The 21,706-nt window shown below is 34.3% G+C and overlaps 1 protein-coding gene across 2 annotated transcripts in view; it reads right to left on the minus strand.

Annotated features, from left to right (window-relative positions):
* GKAP1 (G kinase anchoring protein 1) overlaps window positions 1-21,706 on the minus strand; it is an 80,849-nt gene that overhangs the window by 47,544 nt on the left and 11,599 nt on the right. For both annotated transcript variants that reach the window (XM_024753745.1, XM_024753746.1), the window contains exons 5-7: window positions 12,808-12,885; window positions 9,940-10,063; window positions 7,521-7,543 (exon numbers count right to left, since the gene is read on the minus strand). In XM_024753745.1, the coding sequence (XP_024609513.1) occupies window positions 7,521-7,543; window positions 9,940-10,063; window positions 12,808-12,885 (225 nt within the window). The remainder of the gene's footprint in view (window positions 1-7,520; window positions 7,544-9,939; window positions 10,064-12,807; window positions 12,886-21,706) is intronic.

Genomic DNA, 21,706 nt, shown 5'->3' on the forward strand with positions numbered 1-21,706 from the left:
CAGCCATTTTGGAAAACTCTTTAGTAGTTTCTTACAGTTACATCTACCCCACGACACAGCAGCAATTGCATTCTTAGGTTTTTACCTAAAAGAAATTGAACACATGTTCATAAAAGAACTTGTACACAAATGTTCATAGCAGCATTATTCACAATAACCAAAAAGTGGAAACAAAAAAAAGTGGAAACAACCCAAATGTCCAACTGATGAATACAGAAATAAAATTAAATACAATGGAATGCTATTAACAATAAAAAGGAACTGTAGCATGTCCTGATACATGCTACAATATGGATGAACTTAAAAACCATCATGCTAAGTGTAAGAAGTCAAAAAAGACTACATATTTTATGACTCCATTCATATAAAATGTCCAGAATAGGCAAATATATAAAAACAGAACATAGATTAGTGGTTGCCTAGGCCAGGGGAGAGGGGAGGATAGGGCAAAAGGGGTATAGGTAATGGGCACGAGGTTTCTTTTGGGGATGATGGAAATAATCCAAAATTAGATTATGGTAATGGCTGTACAACTCTGTAAATATACTAAAATCCACTGAATAGTACACTTAAAATGGATAGCTTTTAGAGTATCCGTAAATTATATCTTGATAAAGCTGTTTTTTAAAATGTCATAGCAGCCTTATTCATAACTGTCAAAAAATGGAAACAAACCAAATGTTCATCAACAGGATGAATAAACAAACACATTGTGATACATTTACACCACAGAATATAATTTAACAACGAAAAGGAAAAAGCTACTCCTACACAACAACAAGGATGAATCTTCAAACTGAGGGTAAGAGCCAGACCAAAGAATAACATACTGTATGCTTTATTTTAAATAAAGAGGCAAGACTAATCTATGATGGTAGAAATCACAAAAGTGGTTGCCTGTGGGGGACAGGGGAGGGCATGAGAGAATGACTGCGATGGGGCAGAAGGGAATTTTTTGTAATGTAATGAAAATGTTCTTTATCTTGATAGAAATGTATGTCATATAACTTTATGTATGTGTCAAACCTCATCAAACTGCACACTTAAGACTGGTACATATTATTGTGTGCAAATTATACTTCAATTAATAAACAAACCTAGCTTCCCACTGAGTACCTATTTCCTATCTGAAGAACACATCATTTATGGAGTAAACTAAACTGACAAGTATAAATGCACTGATTAACAATTATTTTCATATTTCTAAAGGCTCCATGCCAACTCTTAGAAGAATAGCTTCCCAGCTTTACAGTTAAAAAAAACAAAGAAAAAACCCCCCAAATAGTTTTAAGATACTTTAATATACAGTAACATGTAAACTTCAAAATGTTCCATCTGTATGTTATTCCTCTTTTGCCACACTTGAGTGCTTTGAATTTATTCCAAGAGGAAATCAAAATAATGGTGTTCTTTATATAAGCATAGTATTAAAGATGACAGTATATATAGGATAAGTCTACTTTCTTCTCTCCCCTAGAACAGACCCTGATGAACTCAAGTCTTGAATTTGACTTGAAATAATTATTTGTTAAACCCTTACTATGCAATTAGTACTATGCTACATATCAGCTACTCTCACGGAACTCACAATTTACCACGAAAGACAAAAACCAACACACGATATAATAATAAACACAATAATTAAGCACTCTTCTATACACGTCAGGGATGGCAAATACCTGTAAAGCATGCAGCCACTTCTTCCTCTTTTATAAATGGCAAACATAATTAACTGATAGTGTGGCACTTTTTCTTGCTGAGCAAGTATGCAGTCTTAAAATTCTTCTTAATGCAGAACTCCATGAAGGCCCTAACAATGTGCTTGAACTGGCAGAGGAATTAAAACCTATATGCTTCTGTTATAGTGTGATAAAAATACACAGAAGAAGCAGACCAAAAAAGGCTAGAGAAAGTTTTAGAAAGAAAGCAGAACATTCACTCATCAACCAACATTCATTTACATTACCTATTATGTGAAAGGAGTTAGGACTACCAAAGAAATTAAAGCAGTAAGATATGGTCGCAGACTTCCAAGAACTCAAATTCCAGTGAAGAAACAAAACAATGATAAAACAGGGTGTTGAGTGATATTAAGAATACACAGGATGTTTGGGCATCTAAATAGGACCATGATTAGTGAACCCTTCCAGGAAAAAGTGACTCTTTGGCCGAGTTCTGACACATAGTTAGCCAAATAAAAAAAGATGGAAAGGGTGTGACATCACCAACATGGTGACATAGGTTGTTCCTGATTTCACTCCCCCTCACAAGAACTAACAACTATCCACGGACAAGACACCACTGAGAAAGATGGAAGGGAAGAATACATGGGAGGCAAGGTAGTATGAAAAAATACAGCACGTTCAGAAGAACTCTAAATACTCTTGCATGGCTTGACACAGAGTCAATCTTGAAGTATGAGAAGGACTTTAAAATGTAGTAAGAGAATGAAATAGCTGGGATACTACTGGTTTCATAAATTCTACCATTCAATTATTACTGTATGCATGTATTCCTGAAGTAATAAATTTAATGAAGAACAAGCTCTAAAGAAATAACAGATCAAGCAAATAATCATTAACAGCTACTAAAAGCATCACGTGAAAGTCTGATGGGAAACTTTATATTGGCTCACAAACCTGAACCCACTAATCAATTTTTAAAATAAACTTTTAATTGCAGAATAGTCTTAGATTTACAGAAAAGTTTCACATAGTACAAAGTTTCCATATATCTCTCTCACCCAGTTTCCCCTGTTGATAACTTCTTACATTATTATGGTACATTTGTTACAACTAAGGAACCAACATTGGTATATTACTATAATTAGACTCCACACTTTATCTGGATTTCCCTAGAAGCAGTTCTTCTCTAATGTCTTTTTTCTGTTCCAAGATCCCATCCAGGAGATAGTACATTTAGTTACCCTGTCTCCTTAGCCTTCTCTGATCCATGACATTTTCTCAGACTTTGTTTTAGATGACCTTGATATTTTCAAGTCATACTGGTATACTGGTCAGGTATTTTGTAGAACATCCCTTGATATGGGTTTGTTTGATGTTTTTCTCATGATTAGACATGTGTTTTCAGAGGAACAGGCCATTCTCTTCACATCGTATCAAGGGTACATGCTATCAACATGATTTATCACTAATAATATAACATTGATCACCTGGTGAAGGCTGTGTTTGCCAGGTTTCTCCAGTGTAGTTATTTTCCCTCCCTTTCTGTACTCTATCTTTGGAAACAAGTTACTAAATACAGGCCACACTTAAGGGGAGTGGAAGGAGTTAAGCTCCCTCTCCTGGAGGGGGAATAAATCATATAAGTTACTGCAAATTTTCTGTATGGGAGATTTGTCTCTTGTCTCTCATTTATTCAAACAACTTATTTATATTAGTATCAACTCAGGGATTTAATTTTGTTTCTCATATTGTCCCAGCTCTGGCCATTGCAAAGTATTTCAGGTTGGTTCCTATGTCCCTCTGATATGCCCCAAGCCTATCCTTTTGTTTTTTGAGCACTTCCTTATTTTCTAGCACTACAAGATGCTCCAGGCTCATCTTATATATACCTTGTTGCAGCCCTAGAAGCAGAGCCATTTCTCCAAGAAATTGTGCTTCCTTTTATTGGAGAATGATAGAACCACTGATCAATTTTAACATAATAACCAGACATTCTATGCCCCCTGATGCTGAGATGACAGGAAGTGTGACACACCACCCAGGAAATACTTTTGCTCCCTTCTTCTCCAAAAAACAAACAAACAACAACAAAAAACACCTGAACTTCACTCTATCAAGCCTCAAGAGCTAATTAATAGTTTATAGGAAATCCTATAAAGATGTAACCCTGAGGTCCCCCAGTAACCATGTGAACTGCCATGAGGTGAGGCCAGAAATGGCAACTGAGACTTGGGAGAAAAATGAACTATCCTAAGGCTATATAAAATCCATGGCTCCAGTAACTATGAGGCCAGTTCTTTCCCTATTCTTCCACGGTTTGGCTATATGAACCAAATAAGTGTCTCCTTTCTTGCTTATGCTCAACTGAGTTCAGTTTCTGTTACTTATAACCAAGAGAGCTAACAAATATAATAAACATGAATAAGGGAAGGCATGGGAAGAAAAATGGATTCAGGACATTGAGAGGGGTAGGATATAGGTTGAATTGCTTAGGTAAAGTCAGATTTTAGGTGAGATTTTTTTAAAACTCAGGAGAATTTATTTGTTTTTAGAATTTAATGATCTATTATTGCTATTCTGTGTTTTGGTAGTATTAACTACTGGGTTCATTTTTTAGCATATAATAATTTCAGTCACACACTGACCATTTATCATAATTTTAGAAATCAACAGATCCCACATCTTACTTTTTAGCTAATATAATTAGGATCTAAAATGAATAAATTATTTATACAAGCTCATATATCCAAGGCAGACATGCTGAAAGCACAGTGCAATAAAAAAGAAATAGGCTGTGGAGCCACATAGGACTGGGGCTTTTTCCCCGGTTCTTTCTCTCACCCAGTGCTTTTTCTTAATATAAAATTTTAATAGGTAGTACATAGACTAGATAGAAAATTCAACAGCTTATATTGTGAAAAGTAAGGCTTTCTCCTATCCCTGTCCCAGGAAGCCCTTCTTCCCCACCCTTTGGCAACCACTGTTACAACTTCTTGCATTCTCTTCTAGAGGTAGTCTATTTAGGCTTATTGAAGATTTGACCTTTTAGACTGCAAGACATATGATGATCACTAAAATTTTTAAAGTTATTCAGTGGCATTAGAAGGACTGGAGTTGGGAAGGCCTGATAAAAGTGGGGCTAAAGAGAAAGGAGTAGCTACGTGATACTCTATCCAGAAGCACTGACATTTAAAAAGGCAACAAGTTAAAATTAAAAACAAAAAAACTTTAAGGATCAAGTAATGTTCCTTAAAGGCATGATTAGTTGAGGTTTTTAAAAGCACCTATTCTATTATTCACTCTGCTTGTCTAGAATTCTCTTGGGATCTTCTTGACTATTGCAGCAAATAATGGGGAGGGTTCTGATTTAACAGTGTAACATCTCCTGGACATCTAACAAAGAAAATTTAATTGTTCCCACCTTCTACTCCTGCAAGTGTCATTTTTATTCCAATTGTTTTAGGGTGAGAGAGATTAAAAAGAACTGGGACTGAAAAGAAAACACTGAGATTAATAACATATAACCAAGATGGATGGAGAAAGAAAAGGGGGAATGACGAAATTAACCTGAGAACACGTTTAGCTAGCAGCTACAGAAATATACAGGCAGTTTAAGTACTCATCCTCACCAAGCAATAAAGTAAACATCTCTTCTTTTTTGAATTTTACCCAGTAAACTCCTGACTTAAAGGGGGATGGCTAAGATACCATGCATATTGCTCTCGACAGAGGTTAGGAATTTTACCCATGGGAAAAAAATCTCTTGGCATAAGTGACATATTAAATATGGAAACAATTAAGTCAATTATTGAGCATACAAGGTAACAAAACTTAGTACATTTTTAGGAGTAGAAAACATATCTCATTTTAGAGTTGAAATGAGAATTTTTTTCAGACTTATTTTTTTTAACTCTCCAGAAAAAGTTTTTCTAAATTCCTAGAACAATGGCATAACCATTGCACATTTAAATATCCAAGTCCCGAGAAAATAGGTAATAATTCTAACAGAAATACAACATAACTTTGGTATATTTTTAACAAGTGTCATAGGATAATGTGAATTACATATTCTTTTGACCAATTTCTTAAAATAGTTATGTAGGAAATAAATTATAATTAGAATGCATTTACAAATGTTTAAAATGTCTTAATCATCAGGATTACTCAAAGTGAACTTTATTACACATCAAATTATTTAGTAATAGAAAACAGCTCTAAAACTATAATGAGAGACAAAACATATGCTATGTCACATACCTATGCTTGTTTAAATACGACTTGGGTTAAATATATTAAATAGATGAGATCCTGTCAGTCTGCATTTTTTTCTTTCAAATCAGTGAAGAAGAAAAAGCAAGCATGAATAGTTTATAAAAATTATTTTTCCCTCCACTACCAGTTGCTGGTAGTATCAAGAACAGTGTGTACCATTTGTATCTGCTTTCTCATTTGCATAAAACTATCTTCCAAATAAATCAATGGGTAAAAAAAAATTGAAATCAGTCCAAAAGTACATGCTTTCCACTTTCAAACATATAATATTCAGTCTATATTTGCAGTCATTTAAATTTTAATCTAAAAACAGTGACAGTGGTTTGTAAATAACTTTAAAAGAATTTCTATCATCTGTCTAACAACAAATCAATTTTGTGCTTGTGTGCATAGTTGAGGACTATATTATTAATATAGTCAAAGAGTTATTTAGATGTGGTTTTCTTAGAGGTGGATTTCATTTCCCTGACCTGTCAAGAAAACACCTAAAACAACAATAAAAAGTGCTCAAAACCATGTATGCATTCTAAAGTGAAATCAAGGAACATCTGACCATTAAAAATCAATTAATGGAATTACTAACAAGAATAATATGTAACAGAAGAATAATAAAACTTTCAATTATTACCTAAAGAAGTCAAAAGAACTCTAACATTAGTACCTTCCTCAATATCAGAAGATATTTTATAGTAGTATCTTCCAATTCTAAAAGGTTTATAGAGGCTGTATTAGAGTCTTAAAAGAAAAAAAGTAACCAATAACACTAGGAAATTATGTGTAGGCTGCACTACCCTCTAATGGTGAATGGTAAGAGAAGTATACGATCAGGTTATCTTATCCACAGATATAAACTATAAAATCACAGCTTACCTCACAATTTCCATAATTCCAAAATATCTTGAGTCATGGTTTCAGGATGTTTTTTAGTAAAGATTGAAGTGTTACACCACTTTTCCCTAAAATTTTAAGCTTACATGTGGTAACCTTCGGACACACAACAATTAGGATGCTAAAGTCAAACGATATTATACTGCATGCAAATAGTATTTTTATTCTACTGTAATGTACTTTATATCCTTTTAATTGCCAGAGACAGGATTGAGTTCATTCATGACAAGCTAATGGGTTAAATAGCTATGTCTCAAAACAGACTTACTGCTAAACACTAAAGTATCATTCTTAAAACCATCAAGTGGGCTTCCCTGGTGGCACAGTGGTTAAGAATTCGCCTGCCAACTCAAGGAACACGGGTTCGAGCCCTGGTCTGGGAAGATACCACATGCCGCGGAGCAACTAAGCCCGTGCGCCACAACTATTGAGCCTGCGCTCTAGAGCCCGCAAGCCACAACTACTGAAGCCCGTGCGCCTACAGCCCGTGCTCTGCAACAAGATAAGCCACCACAATGAGAAGCCCGCACACTGCAACGAAGAGTAGCCTCCGCTCACCGCAACTAGAGAAAGCCCGCGCGCAGCAGCGAAGACCCAACGCAGCCAAAAATAAATAAATTAAAAAACAAACCATCAAGTGTTTTCTGGAATAAAGATGGTTATAATACTACTTACCTCAGTCTTTTTACTAATGTGATCTGTAAATGAAAAAAAAAATGGTGAGACTTTACTGAAGGACATAAACATATAAAATATTTCAGTATGTAAAAAATATTTAAACAAAGTTATTGAAAAGAATTTCAAAATTATAGTAAGAGTTACAGAAGACATTTGGGGGTTGTCTGGGACTCACATCAGAATTTACTTTTCTAGGGATATGATGTTAAAATTTACCATATAATTACTAATTTGCTCAGCTTAAAAGACTTCTATCCCAGTAAATGCCACCCATACCAAGGGGTATTATTAAATTTTAAACATTTGAATCCCATATATTTTAGATTTGTGGTTTCAAATAATTTTGGGGGGGAGAACTTGCAGGGAGGTAAGTATGTCTAAAATCAATCACAAGGTACTATTACTGTAAAAACTGTATAGATCACTGCCTTTGTGGAATAAAAGGTAGAATAGTAATTTGTGTCCTTCAAAACTATTACCTAGTTTTTTTTAAATTTTAAAAATACATATCATAGTGATTTGATAATACTGTGAAAAAAATCCTAAGAATTAATGTATGCTTATAAATGAATACAAAAAAGAGGGCATAACTATATCCAAATTAAACAAATCATTGACTTAGTAACAACAATATTTCTGGGAAGTGATTACAAGGAAGACATAGGGAATCCACACAGATATAAGGTTGAACTAAAGTACAAATAGGTAGCAAGTGTTCTTAAATTGAAGATGATCAGGATATCTAATATTTAACAATGCTTCTCGTGCACAGCAGAAATTTTCCATGCTCAAGGACTAAAAATAATTTAATAGTATAGCTTCTTATGAGAAATCTATTTGAGAATCTAAAAGCTGGTCCAGTTCTCTAAAGCATCTGTTGATCAGAATAGAGGCCATAAACCCAGTAAATGTCAAAATCACATGTTTCAGGTCAAACTACCAAATCCTGGTGGGTTATCCAGTCATTCTTCTAGCACCTTCTACTTAATATACAATGTGATGCCCGAAACCCAGGGAAGTACTATGACTGTGTTAACCATGTTTTGAAACAGTTGTACAGCTTCCCTTTAACAGTATCATACTAATGTCTTTCTCAATGCATCTAATAAATTTACATAGTACTTAAACATATGAAAAATAAAGAAGTTTTAAAAAGCATTCTTTTCATGTCTCTGCCTAGTTTTTAATGACATAATTCTTATATTAAAAGCTTTCTTGCTAGAGTTGGAAATTTAACATATATCTGTTCTTTTTAACCCCGAAACAAAGCAACTTAGAGAAGCAGACTATAGGGAAAAGTGTCCTCATCCTTAAATGAAAACAATACGATCCTCTAAATTTATTCCTAACTTCACAGGTAGGCTTGTTTCTGAAAACAAAGTATTTTGGGGTTTTGGTTTTTTTTAGATTATTGCTATGGTCTTATTAATCCTCATGGAACAAATGCCCAATGTATTAAGCTTAAATTCATGAGTCAAACTGACTTCTTGGTCAATGAAGAAACAGGTGTTCATTTGGTCAGCAACTATTCCTTTCTCTTTTTGAATACAGTTCCTTGCGCTATACCGTAGGACCTTGCTGTTTATCCGGTTAGCAACTATTCTGATTGGTATAAGCACAGCACTCTTCATTAAAATTTTCTGTGATGACAGTAATGTTCTATACCTGTGCCGTCTAACATTGAAGCTACTAGTTACATGTGGCTACTGAGCACCAAATGTGGCTAATGCAACTAAGGAATTTTAAATTTTTGTTCATTTTAATTAACTTATCTTTAAATTGCCACACATGAATAGTAGTTACCATATTATACAGCACAGACTTAGAGTTTTCACCATTTCCCAATTCAAAAATAATGTGCTTTGTGCTCTGTCTTCAAAAGTTCAGTGGATGGTATAATTTCCTTCTGTCTTCTTTGTTCAATAAAACCAATACAAATGATATTATAAAGTGATTTCTGGTAATAAGTCTCATTCTAAAAATGTACATTTTAATTTTCTAAGATATAGTTCCAGATAACTTGAAGAGGTTGACCAATAATGGATGAAATCTGAAAATACTATTCCTGGTCTAGTGTAAGCCAAATCAATTTATGTATAAGGACAATATGTTCGAAGATGACTCAAAAACTACAAATATCAATTTTTATTTTCAGTGAGTTTTAGAAAAGGAACAAATTCAGAATTACATAAAGACAAATTCTTATTGAAATTTTATGAGGTTTTAATGACTGATTTTAAATTACTTTAACCCCGAAATAGTTTATTTTCAAGCAGGTTTACATTTTTTACATTCTAAGTAACATATAAATAAAACAATCTTTACTTATTTTAAAAATTAGAGAGGTACTTAAAATAAAATTATACAAGGACTAAGAATAGCTTCTCTAGTGTAATAGATTTCATACATATATTACCTTCAGATTGAAACTTTTTTAGTGATATTGGGAGAGGTTTGTCTTTTCCCTGATGAGTCTTTCTTTTGTCTTTTTTATTCATAACCCTTGACTGAGCTGATGCATTTTCAGCATTTTCATATTCCTAAAAAAAATTACCAACAATAATTAAGCTTGGTTTAACACTAGTAAAATCAACTAACCAATGGGCAATATGTTTCTTAAAGTTTTATTTTTTAAAGATAAGAGGCAAATAAGAAAATAAAAACATAGGCTAGCCAAACCGTATAAAAAGACATCTGTTTATTTATACACTCAATCTCTTCCCTCTTAAACACTGAAATAAAAATAAAAAGCTATTCCTTGGTCTGTAACTCCTAGTTGCCACCCTCTTCTTCTTCATTTCAGGACCAAACTTAACACAATAATCTACGGTCAACTTCCTTTCTTAACCACACTGAAATCTGGATTCTGCTAGTCTCTGACACTAAAATTAAAGTCAACCTTCTCTTCAATGCCAAACCCAAAGACATTATGTTTTCAAGCATCTCTTGGTTTTCTCAATACACTTCTGACTATTCTTAAGTCTCCTTCACTGGCTTCTCTTTCCCCAACTATATTCTTAAAAATGCAGCCGCTGTTTACCATTATTCCATTCTTAACCCATTCTTCTTATGCTTTATACCTGTTGTTCCTCAAACTCAAAATTTAAAGTTCTACCTGATAACTTGTGTATGTACAGACAACTCAAACAATGTTCAATAAACATCTGCAAACTAAATATGTTCACCCTGCCTTCCCTGCTTGATCTTCTAGTAAGTACCTTGCTTAATGCCACCATCATCTACACAACTGTCTAGGCTAGAAACCTCAGTCATCCTTGCTTATTCTTCCTATACACTTCATATGTAAATTAGCCCCTAGGTCTTGTTGAGTTTATCTCCTAAAGATCTCTTAAATCTATTCTCGTTTATTCATACCTTCTGTCACTTCCCCTATCTTCTCTAGCTTGACACTGCAACACTCTCTAATTTTAGCCCCTCCATTCATCTTCTACACTGTTATGGCATAAGTTTCTAAAATGAAAACCTGAAATCAATCTGAAAGTTAAAAATATTCAATAGCTCTCTGCCAACAAATGTATAAAACTCAACCTCCTTAGCCTGTACATGAGGTTCTTTATATTCTATTCTGGTAGCAGTATCTCCAGCAACTCTAGGTCCGTAAATTATAGTTTTTCAAAACGCTACTCTTTCATGTGTACATGTCTTATGTACTTGTTACTCTTTCCCTGAGAATGCCTACTTTCTCTTGCCTACTGCTGAACTTCTAATACATTGAGTAAGACTCCACTTTAAAAATGCTTTCCTAAGATATCCTGCCATTTGTGACAACATGGATAGACCTTGAGCACATTATGCTAAGTGAGATAAGTCAGACAGAGGAAGACAAGTACTGTATGATATCCCTTATATTTGGAATCTTTAAAAAAAAAAAAAAAAGTCAAACCTGTTAAAATAAAATGTGTAAAATGGTGGTTACCAGGGGATGGGGATGGGGATGGGGGTATGGTGCTTTAAGTATACAAACTTATAATGAGTAATAAATAAACCATAGAGATCCAATGTACAATATAATGAATATAGTCAATAATACTATACTACAATGCTGTAATATGATGAATATTGCTTCACTGGCAATCATATTACAATATATAAATGTATCAAAGTAACACACTGTACACCTTAAATTTACAAATTGTAACATTCAAATTTATCAAATAAAAAGAAAGAATCCTTTCCTAAAACCCACCCCCATCAAAAGCACAGAAAATTCTTCTATCTTCCTGAATTCCCACTGCACTGAAAACATAAAATCTCTCAATACACTACAATTATGGGTGTGTCTCCTTCCACTGAACTCAACAGCTTGGACCATGTCTTTATCTTTGTCCGTTTACACACGTAACAACAAGGATTACAGTTATTCTTGATAATTCTGGATAAAAGGAATAGGGACATGGAAAATGAAACTAACACATATAGTGTACGAAGTCCAGTCTAACAGCAATCTTCATCCTCTTCCCTTGAGCTATAAATAAATAGCAAACTCATCTAATGTAAATGTTAATTCCTCTCCTCCCTTCCTCCTGAGCGAAGAAGCTAGTGTACAATGACATAGTATAAAGGCCCTTAAGCATGACCAGAGGCCATTTATGATCAACCACTGAGTTATCACAAGTTGAATAAACTTTACAGACCAAAAAAAATTCCCAATATATATAAAGGACTAAAATGTTAAATAATATGGAGATGATATAAATGCTCAATTTAAACATAGAAAATGGAAACAAACACTACTTTTTGCGCAAACGTCCCTATAGTTACAAGCTGTAGAATGCATTTCAACACACAGCCCAATATCAAAGCTTAGTGATAAATGCTGAATTCACAAGGCCAAATTATCAGAAATGTCCTTCTATTTACTTCAGTTAATTAGCAGTGTATCTCTAGCAGAGGGTCTCTTAATGGATGCCCCTGTACTCACAGTTACTTAAATTTTTAAAATTTAACTATTTTCTATGTTCATTTAAAATAAGTTAAAATAAATCATCTGCTATTAGCCTCATTTCCTCTCTCCCCTTCATCTTGGTTGGAGAAATTTCTTAACTGAACATTCCAAATCACCGGACAAAGCTTAGTGCTTGTGTTTCTGTTATCTCTAAGAACTTGAGGAGAAATCTCATGAAAACTTTATGTTAATTACTTTGTTACAAGGATAAATTTTTAGGACAAACTTTAAAGAACTTTTATACAAAATTCAGGAAGGGTAGTTCTAACTTTTGACCACTTAAACCTAAAACATCTAAATCCATAAATGTGTAAATACCTTTTTGTGTTCTTCATATTCTAATTTACTTAGCAACAATGCCTTCTCAAGATCTGCTTCAAACATTTCAGATGTCAGCTAAAAATAAAAAGAAAGTTTAATGATAAACAGATAATAGCATTATACAACACGACAATATATACAGGATAAGAAAACAAATACTTTAATAAACAGTCTGGGTTCTCCAAAGTTATCTACCCATGCCAAAGTAGAGAACTCTGTGTTTTATAGAAGATACCAAAGCAAAAACTTATTTTGATATTTTTATTTTCTCATTGTCAATTATCTGTTGTATAATACATAATCTTTTTACTGTAACAAAACAAAATCTCACAAAGGAATTGACACTGTAATAGATGTTAAAGATGGTATCTAGTTTTGGACATAGAAAATATAACAGTGATTATTACTCAAAAATATAAGAATATTGAAAACTCAGTAAGCATTATAAAACATACCATTTACTTAATACAGACTAATTCACAGGTATAGAACCTTTAAATAAGGGACCAATTGTCCTGGTATATGCCTGATGTTACAGAAAAATTGTAGTGCATCTTTTTACTGCTATCTTTTTATTCCTTTTGTATGACTTCCCTACCTTTAAACTCCTCTAACACTATAATAAAATGATTCTTTGTGATCTGTATCTTTTGGTTCCTCTTTCTCACCACTCAATCTCACCTTAACTTCTTATAATCTAGCTTCTGCCACCCTCCAATCAAATTACTCTCTAAGAATTACTTTTCCTAATTGCCAAACAGAATTGGTACAGTGGTTGGATGGGGCTTTGGGTTGTCTACCTTTGGGGATAAGGTATATCTGCAGCTGAATAGGATAGCTGCCACATGTAAACATCCTGGATTTGTTTACATGTATGTGTTGACCTATGCATACTGTATAATAAAAGCATAAATTTAGTAGGCATCGCTTGTTTTTGTCTGTCCATAATCCCTTCCTTTATTCCTTTGAATAACTACAATTCAATCCAGTGTCCTAAGATTCTAGCAAGACAGCCAATCACCTAATTTTATATACCACCCACTACCACACCCACACAAATATGTGTATGGTATCACCAACAACAGGATGGGAGCAAAGGACCTAACTCTTTTTTGTTCTCCTAGGAACTAAAATTTGAGAACACAAAGTAAGTGGGGTTCAATCAGCTGATGATAGCCTCTAAAAGTGAGTGTACTAGTTCATGCCTCTGAGCACCCCAGAATTCCTTTATTTCCATCTTTCCCAAGGTCTCATTGTTTAGTTTTTAATTCAAATCTGTGAATCACTCAGTATCCTTTTGTCAAATTATTTTTTGCCAAAGTTATTCAGAATTGTTTCTGTTGTTTAACGATTTAAAAAAAAAACTAAACTAAAATAGAAACCAATTCCAAAAAGAAGTCATCTGTTTCAAAGGGACACCTTAAGAAGTAGAAAAATGTTAACACTGGACACCATGAACTAATAAATCTTTTACTTCTAATCAAAGCATTTCATCCAATCCTATACTAAGACAACAAAAAGAGGAGGAAAAAATAGGTTTATCGCAGAAAAAAAATTAATCTAACTCAGAGAAAAATAGTTAGAATTAAAATGGTAAATAAGGGCATATAGTACTCGAAATTCTGGTTAAGCCCCAAGTAAACTGTACATACTTTTTCTATGGAGTAACTGAAAAGAACTGAAGAATTAATTCAATCCAAATTAGTAACAATCAGGAAAAAGTAACCTTTTTTAAAAGGTTAACCTTTTAAATACTTTATTATATAAATGTATATTTAAAAACAATATACAGTTAAAAGGTAAAAAGGAAGTGGATTCATGTTAGTGTTACACAAAAAAGGAAGTTTACATCAATTTCTCTACCTAAACTCAAAGCAATCTGAGTACAAAATACTTCAATATAATTAGAGCATAGCAGTCATTCCAACATAGAAAAAGTAACAAAACTACTTAAGTTTATTCTGAGAAAAGTTGGTTAAATTTACCACTAAGCTTTTAATCCATATTAATGACATTTAACATTTACAGAAAACACATTTAAGATTATTTCCAATATGGCACATATTCTGCCTGATATTCCAAAAATAAATTAGTAGGCAGAAGAGGAGACAAAGTTGGGAGTCTTGCAAGATGCGATTATTTTTTTTTTCAAACTATCTCAAGTAACTTAGATATTAAGACAGCTGATTCTAAGAAAATGATAAAAACTGAATGAAACGGACCTTTTAAAAGTGAAAAATATGGCTCTCCCCAGCATTTGATTCTAAATACAGCAGTTTAAAGCTTACATTTACCTTTTAATTATTAACAAAAACTAATATACAAGGAAATACAATTAGGCAAAAATGATTTAAATTTCAGTTTAACTCTGAAAACTAGGAAAAACTTCCCAAATGTCACCATATGATCGTTTAGCCTATAAGGATTCACAGAGAACCCTCTATGTGCTTTGCCTCTAGTCCTTTAAAGTAGCAGCAAAAATTTGGCTTTTGCCCTCAAAGAATTTCTACTCCAGTTGGGAATAAAAAGCTAACACACATGACATACAGAAAATAGAGTAAGATATTAAAAGTGCTACAAAAGTTGACAGAAAATAGGTAAACAAGAAACAGAATTCAAAGAAGCATACAGAAAAGAAACTAAGTTGGTCCTTAAAGGAGAGATATAATTTGGATAGGTAGCAAAATGAATGGAAGAATTTTAGGAGGAAAGAGTCACGTGAACAAAAAGTGTGATATTAAGAATATATATATTATGGGATACATGATAAAAGATAAATTCTATGCAATACAAGAGAGATGTGGAAAAAACCCAGGCTTTGGAAGATCACACAGGTGGATAATTTAAATTTCTATTCCACCCATTCTAGCTGTGATCTGGGGCAAGTTATGTAACTTCTGTGAATCTCAGTTTCTTCATAAATAAAAAGGAAACAGAAATATCAACCTTGCAGTATAGTTTTGAAAATTTTAAGCTATAATGTATGTCAAGTACCTAGCACAGTGCCTACCTGGCACAAGAGTTACACACAATAAATTAGAATTCCCCTTCTCTATGCTGGAGAATAGTAGAAAATAAGATTGCTTAGGTAGGGTAAAATTAGGTTCCAGACACTCCCTAAAAATTATGGATTCAGGATAGATGAAAGAGGAACACTGATAAGAGTAATTTTAAAGAAATAAACTGTCATATTAGAAGAATGAGAACTTAGAATCAATGGGTCTGGCTAAACCACTGTAGCCTCAGCATACAGGAACCTGGACCTGAACATAGCAATGCAGAAAACAAAGAAGGCTATTTCTCACCAAAGAATGACCAAGTTTCGGAACACTGATTAAATATGAAGAATGAATCAAAGATAAGATTTTTTACTCCAGATAACAGGGAGAAAGGTAACAGAAGACTACAATACCAGGAAAGAGAAAGAAAACATGATTCCAAATTCCCTAAACATGCCTTAATTAGAGAATTAGTTAATCATAAGACTGCTGTCAATGTAATTAATCAGTACATGTAGAAGTAGAACTGGGAAGGAAAAAAAAAAGTCTGGGCCTGAAAGACAGGCACTGGACATGAAAATGCAAATATAACCATGATTTTTAAAAAGTATCTTATATGTTAAGTTTGCAAATTGAGAATTCTTCATCATTTTCTTTGTACTTATGGGAGGAGGAGGAAAGGAAGAAAAAGAGGAAATAGTAGGCACTAAAATGCCTACAGGATTGGAGAAGATACTTACATGTGCCCAAGATGGAGTACTTCAGATCCCCTTCCTCCTGGCTTCCTTCATTGCCTCCTAACCCCATCTAGTAGTAAAACATTTTTTCTCTATTTAAATAAATAAACCTATAGCTCAAGGGTTTATGATCAGTTAAAGAGTATGAAGAACCAACAAAAAATGAGAAGGACAGTAAATATTTTGTAACTAGATTTTTAAAAATTTGTAAATTAAAATACCATAAAAATTTTACCCACTTTAAATCCAAGCAAAACAAATCCCAAATGCAGAATTAATCTTCATTTCTCAGGGGAACAGGGTTATTGTAAAACAACACACAGCAACATTCTGAGGACATCTAACACTTGCAGCCGAGTGTTTAGCCACAGGAGCAGTAGCGCCTTCTGGTCCTCCAACTCAGTGATTTTCAAAGTGTGGAACATATACCTTCACTAATTTGGAAAGCAGAATCATTTCCCCGAAAATCTTCCAGTAGTCTTATTGAACATTATGATTTGTTTTTTTGCAGTACGCAGGCCTCTCACTGTTGTGGCCTCTCCCATTGCAGAGCACAGGCTCCGGACACGCAGGCTCAGCGGCCATGGCTCACGGGCCCAGCCATTCTGTGGCATGTGGGATCTTCCCGGACCGGGGCACGAACCCGTGTCCCCTGCACTGCGCCACCAGGGAAGCCTGAACATTATGATTTTAAAGGTTGTAAATATTCTACAAAAACTGTATCTACGTGTTCATACTAATGATCAGGTTTTGTTCATCTCAATTAATGCATCTTCATATCTTCTGAGTGCTGTTTACATTTATTAAGTTGTATGCTTTAATTATATCTCAAAGTAATAAAAATGGTTCAATGATTCACTGAAGGATTAAAAGTAGTAATGAAAATAGTAAATAATGCAACTTATAAAAACACATAAATTTTAAGATGAAGACTCTAATACAGTGAATACAGAATATAAATCTGTATGTGTCAGCACAAGAGTGATTGTCACATAAGCAAATGAAAAGGAAAATTATAAATAGAAAATTAACATAGTGAATATTTGAAATTTCAATTTATTGAGTCATCAATCTATTTGTTCCTAGCTTCCTGCTATGAAATGTGGTCAGACCAGTGGCCTAAAGACATTATAGTTTTTGTTTCACTTCCAAAGCACAATGACCTGTATGAGTCTTTCCAGAACACAACAAGTACCAAGTAATGCTTTCCAGAACAAAAGTGATGAATTTTGTTGCTAAAGAAAAAGCCAAAAAAACAAAGAGACCGCTTATAGTAAAACCAGGTGCAAGTCAAACTATCAACAATAGACTTATTATACCAGCCACAAGGTTAATGAGAAATATCACACTCACAAACAAACAACAGAACAAACTATTGGCAAAATGCCTTTATCAGATAGATGTACTAGAGGCTACAATGTGAAAAAACAATTAACTATGCACATGCTAGCAGATATTCAACTTCAGAGTTGGACAAAACCAGTGATACATGGAGTCTGAATCAATACAACAGGAATAAGAAATACACAATTAAAATTTGATCTATTTATCACTGAATATCCACGAGAAGAGACTTTTCTATTCATTCATTATTTTTGAGCCATGATGTAAAATTTTAAAAAGATAATACTGGAATCAGTATTATCAATGCACTACCACAAATATAAGAGGTTATACCTGAACAACATCTACACTGAGATTTATTCCCAGGCAACAAGTAATGGTGAACAATATGTCTCTTGATCTTGATTCAATATTAAAAAAAAAATGGTAAAAATTCTGAATACAATCAAATCAAAGTCATGGCCTATTCTACTTTTTTTTAAACACCTTTACTGAGATATAATTCACATATTTTATATATCACATAAAATCTACCCACTTCAAGTGTGAAACGTATACCTCCTTTGATGTATACACCTCTGCAAAGAAATTCTGTATTCTGCTCATCTCCCTTTCAATTTCTCTTACCCAATTTTTCATCTCAGTCTATTATTTCACCTTTTTATATAACATTACTGACACCTTGACTTTTACAAAATGTTCTAGCTCCTTGGTTTTTATTAAATCAAAAAATAGGTGCTGTCTAAAATCAATTTCTCTGTTCCCCATAGCAAATCTTTTCCAAAGTACACTTTCACTTTGGACATTAAGTACAATGTTCTTCTCCTTTTATGTGGCAGAAACTTTTCTTCAGCTGGCATGAGATCAACTAAGATCCAGTGTTTGCTTCTAAGTAAGTGGAGTGGATGTTTCTTTACTGTCTATCTTGTTGCTGTTTAATACCAGCTCTCAGATTTTATGCTGAGGCTTAGCCAATGTAAATTTACATTATCGCTTTGACAATTTAGGAGTAGTAAACTTTGTCTTAGCATTTCTCTTTTGTGTTTACAATAAGCAGCCACGTAACAGACAGGATTTCTATATCCAGCTTTTTGACTGGCTCAGCCCTCAACACATGGAGTTTCTCATAACAACACGTGTTGTTTCCCTGTGTGAGGGACAACACCCACCACAACTGTATACCTTCTGCTTGGTACAGTCACTGTCTGGTCCCTACTTTTAAAATCTACTATTCCACACAGTAAACTAGATTCCAGATGGTATACTGTCCATCAGTCCCAAAGCTTGCCCTTATCTCTTCTTCACTTGTCACTGTAATTATCCCAAGAACTACTTTACTTCTCATGACCTTGATTATTTTCCTACAAGTGAGACTTCCAAATAAGGTACCAGGTTTTCCTAAGTGACCCATCAATAGTATATCCAGCAGAAATTCCTCTAAGTTCCTCAGCCTTGGATGATATTTTTATATAGGGTTGGGGCCAAGTTGACTATTTCCTTCTCATAATTACTTGGTCATTTTGGCAGCAATCAATGGCAGCAGGAAGAAGGGCAATCAAATATCTGTGCTTAAGTTCCCCTATTACGTGGCATTTATTTTGGTGCAAAATTGAGTAGTTTTCCTTTATTAATTTTCCAGTGCCTCTTGGGCCACTGGGAGAAATTCTCTCTGGTGAAGACACTAGCAAATTCTATTACTGTCTAAACAAGTAGATCATTACGTTAATAATACTTGTAAACCAGAAAAAAAAATGTCATAATGAATGCTGTAGAAGGAAAAAAGAATCAAATAACCCCTCTAGAATAATACAAGATGATTTATCCAGTTTACCAATGCTTGGAAATATCACTTTTGCACAGCCCTAGTGTAATAACTGATGCTCATAAAGATGAGCCCGAGGCACTACAAAATTCTATAGAAAATGTTATAATTAACATAGTTTATGTTAAGAGCATAGTTTAGTATAGTCTAATTCTATTTTTTTTTTTACAGGAACATTTACTTATTTACTTATTTATTGGCTGCGTTGGGTCTCTGTTGCTGCACACAGACTTTCTCTAGTTGTGGCGAGCAGGGGCTACTCTTCATTGCAGTGCGCAGGCTTCTCATTGTGGTGGCTCCTCTTGTTGTGGAGCACAGGCTCTAGGCATGTGGGCTTCAGTAGTTGTGGCACGCAGCCTCAGTAGTTGTGGCTCGTGGGCTCTAGAGCACAGGCTCAGTAGTTGTGGCACATGGGCTTAGTTGCTCCACAGCATGTGGGATCTTCCTGGACCAGGGATCGAACCCGTGTCCCCTGAATTGGCAGGCAGTCTTAATCACTGCACCACCAGGGAAGTCCCCAGTCTAATTCTTTTAAAACTGGTAACACAAGCATGATAGGTATAGCCACTCCATTAAGCCAAACATCTGCTAAAACAATACCTATTCCCAACAGATCAAATGGCAGTTTAACAGATAAGAAAATAACTATTCATTTCCCATACATACAGCACCTCCTAGAGTACACTCCAGGCTTAGTGTGTTACTTCCCTGGATACCACACACACAAAAAGAAATTGATTGGTTTTATTAAATTATCTCTTTGATTTGGTTATTAATGACATTTATTTAATAGAAGCATAAAAGAACAAAACATCGTGTAAATAGGCTAAAAAAAACAAACAAATGTCATAAACTCTTTTACAACAAGGTTGAAAAGGAAAAGTTTCCCCTCAAAGTCTTTCTTTCTTTAAGTAAAACTGTCACTGAGTATTTTTTTTAACATCTTTATTGGAGTATAATTGCTTTACAATGGTGTGTTAGTTTCTGCTTTATAACAAAGTGAATCAGCTATACATATACATATATCCCCATATCTCCTTCCTCTTGCGTCTCCCTCCCACCTTCCCTATCCCACCCCTCTAGATGGACACAAAGCACTGAGCTGATCTCTCTGTGCTATGCACTGCTTCCCACTAGCTATCTATTTTACATTTGGTAGTGTATATCTGTCCATGCCACTCTCTCACTTCATCCCAGCTTACCCTTCCCCCTCCCCATATCCTCAAGTACATTCTCTACGTCTGTGTCTTTATTCCTGTCCTGCCCCTAGGTTCTTCAAAATCTTTTTTTTTTTTTTTTTTTAGATTCCATATATATGTGTGAGCCTCCGGTATTTGTTTTTTTCTTTCTGACTTACTTCACTCTGTGTGAGCCTCTAGGTCCATTCACCTCACTACAAATAACTCAAGTTTTTTATGGCTGAGTAATATTCCATTGTATATGTGTGCCACATCTTTGTCCATTCATCGGTCGATGGACACTTAGGTTGCTTCCATGTCCTGGCTATTGTAAATAGAGCTGCAATGAACATTGTGGTACATGACTCCTTTTGAATTACGGTTTTCTCAGGGTATATGCCCAGTAGTGGGATTGCTGGGTCGTATGGTAGTTCTATTTTTAGTTTTTAAGGAACCTCCATACTGTTCTCCATAGTGGCTGTATCAATTTACATTCCCACCAACAGTGCAAGAGGGTTCCCTTTTCTCCACACCCTCTCCAGCATTTATTGTTTGTAGATATTTTGACTGGTGTGAGGTGATACCTCACTGTAGTTTTGATTTGCACTTCTCTAATGATTTCACTGAGTATTTTTAATAAGAGACCTCTGGTCTTACAAATGTGATTTTTTTACTTGAAATAATTTAATCCTGTTTTTCTCCCTTCCCTATCTCTCCCTCATTTGTAAAAAGGCAGATGAATTTAAAACTCAGAAAATAACTGCTTGAAATTGCCAAAACTAACAAGTATAATATGTGTCAATCTGCTTTCCTAGT

The sequence above is a fragment of the Neophocaena asiaeorientalis genome, unplaced genomic scaffold (genome assembly GCF_003031525.2).
Source record: "Neophocaena asiaeorientalis asiaeorientalis breed wild unplaced genomic scaffold, Neophocaena_asiaeorientalis_V1.1 scaffold220, whole genome shotgun sequence".
NCBI classification, from domain to species: domain Eukaryota; kingdom Metazoa; phylum Chordata; class Mammalia; order Artiodactyla; family Phocoenidae; genus Neophocaena; species Neophocaena asiaeorientalis.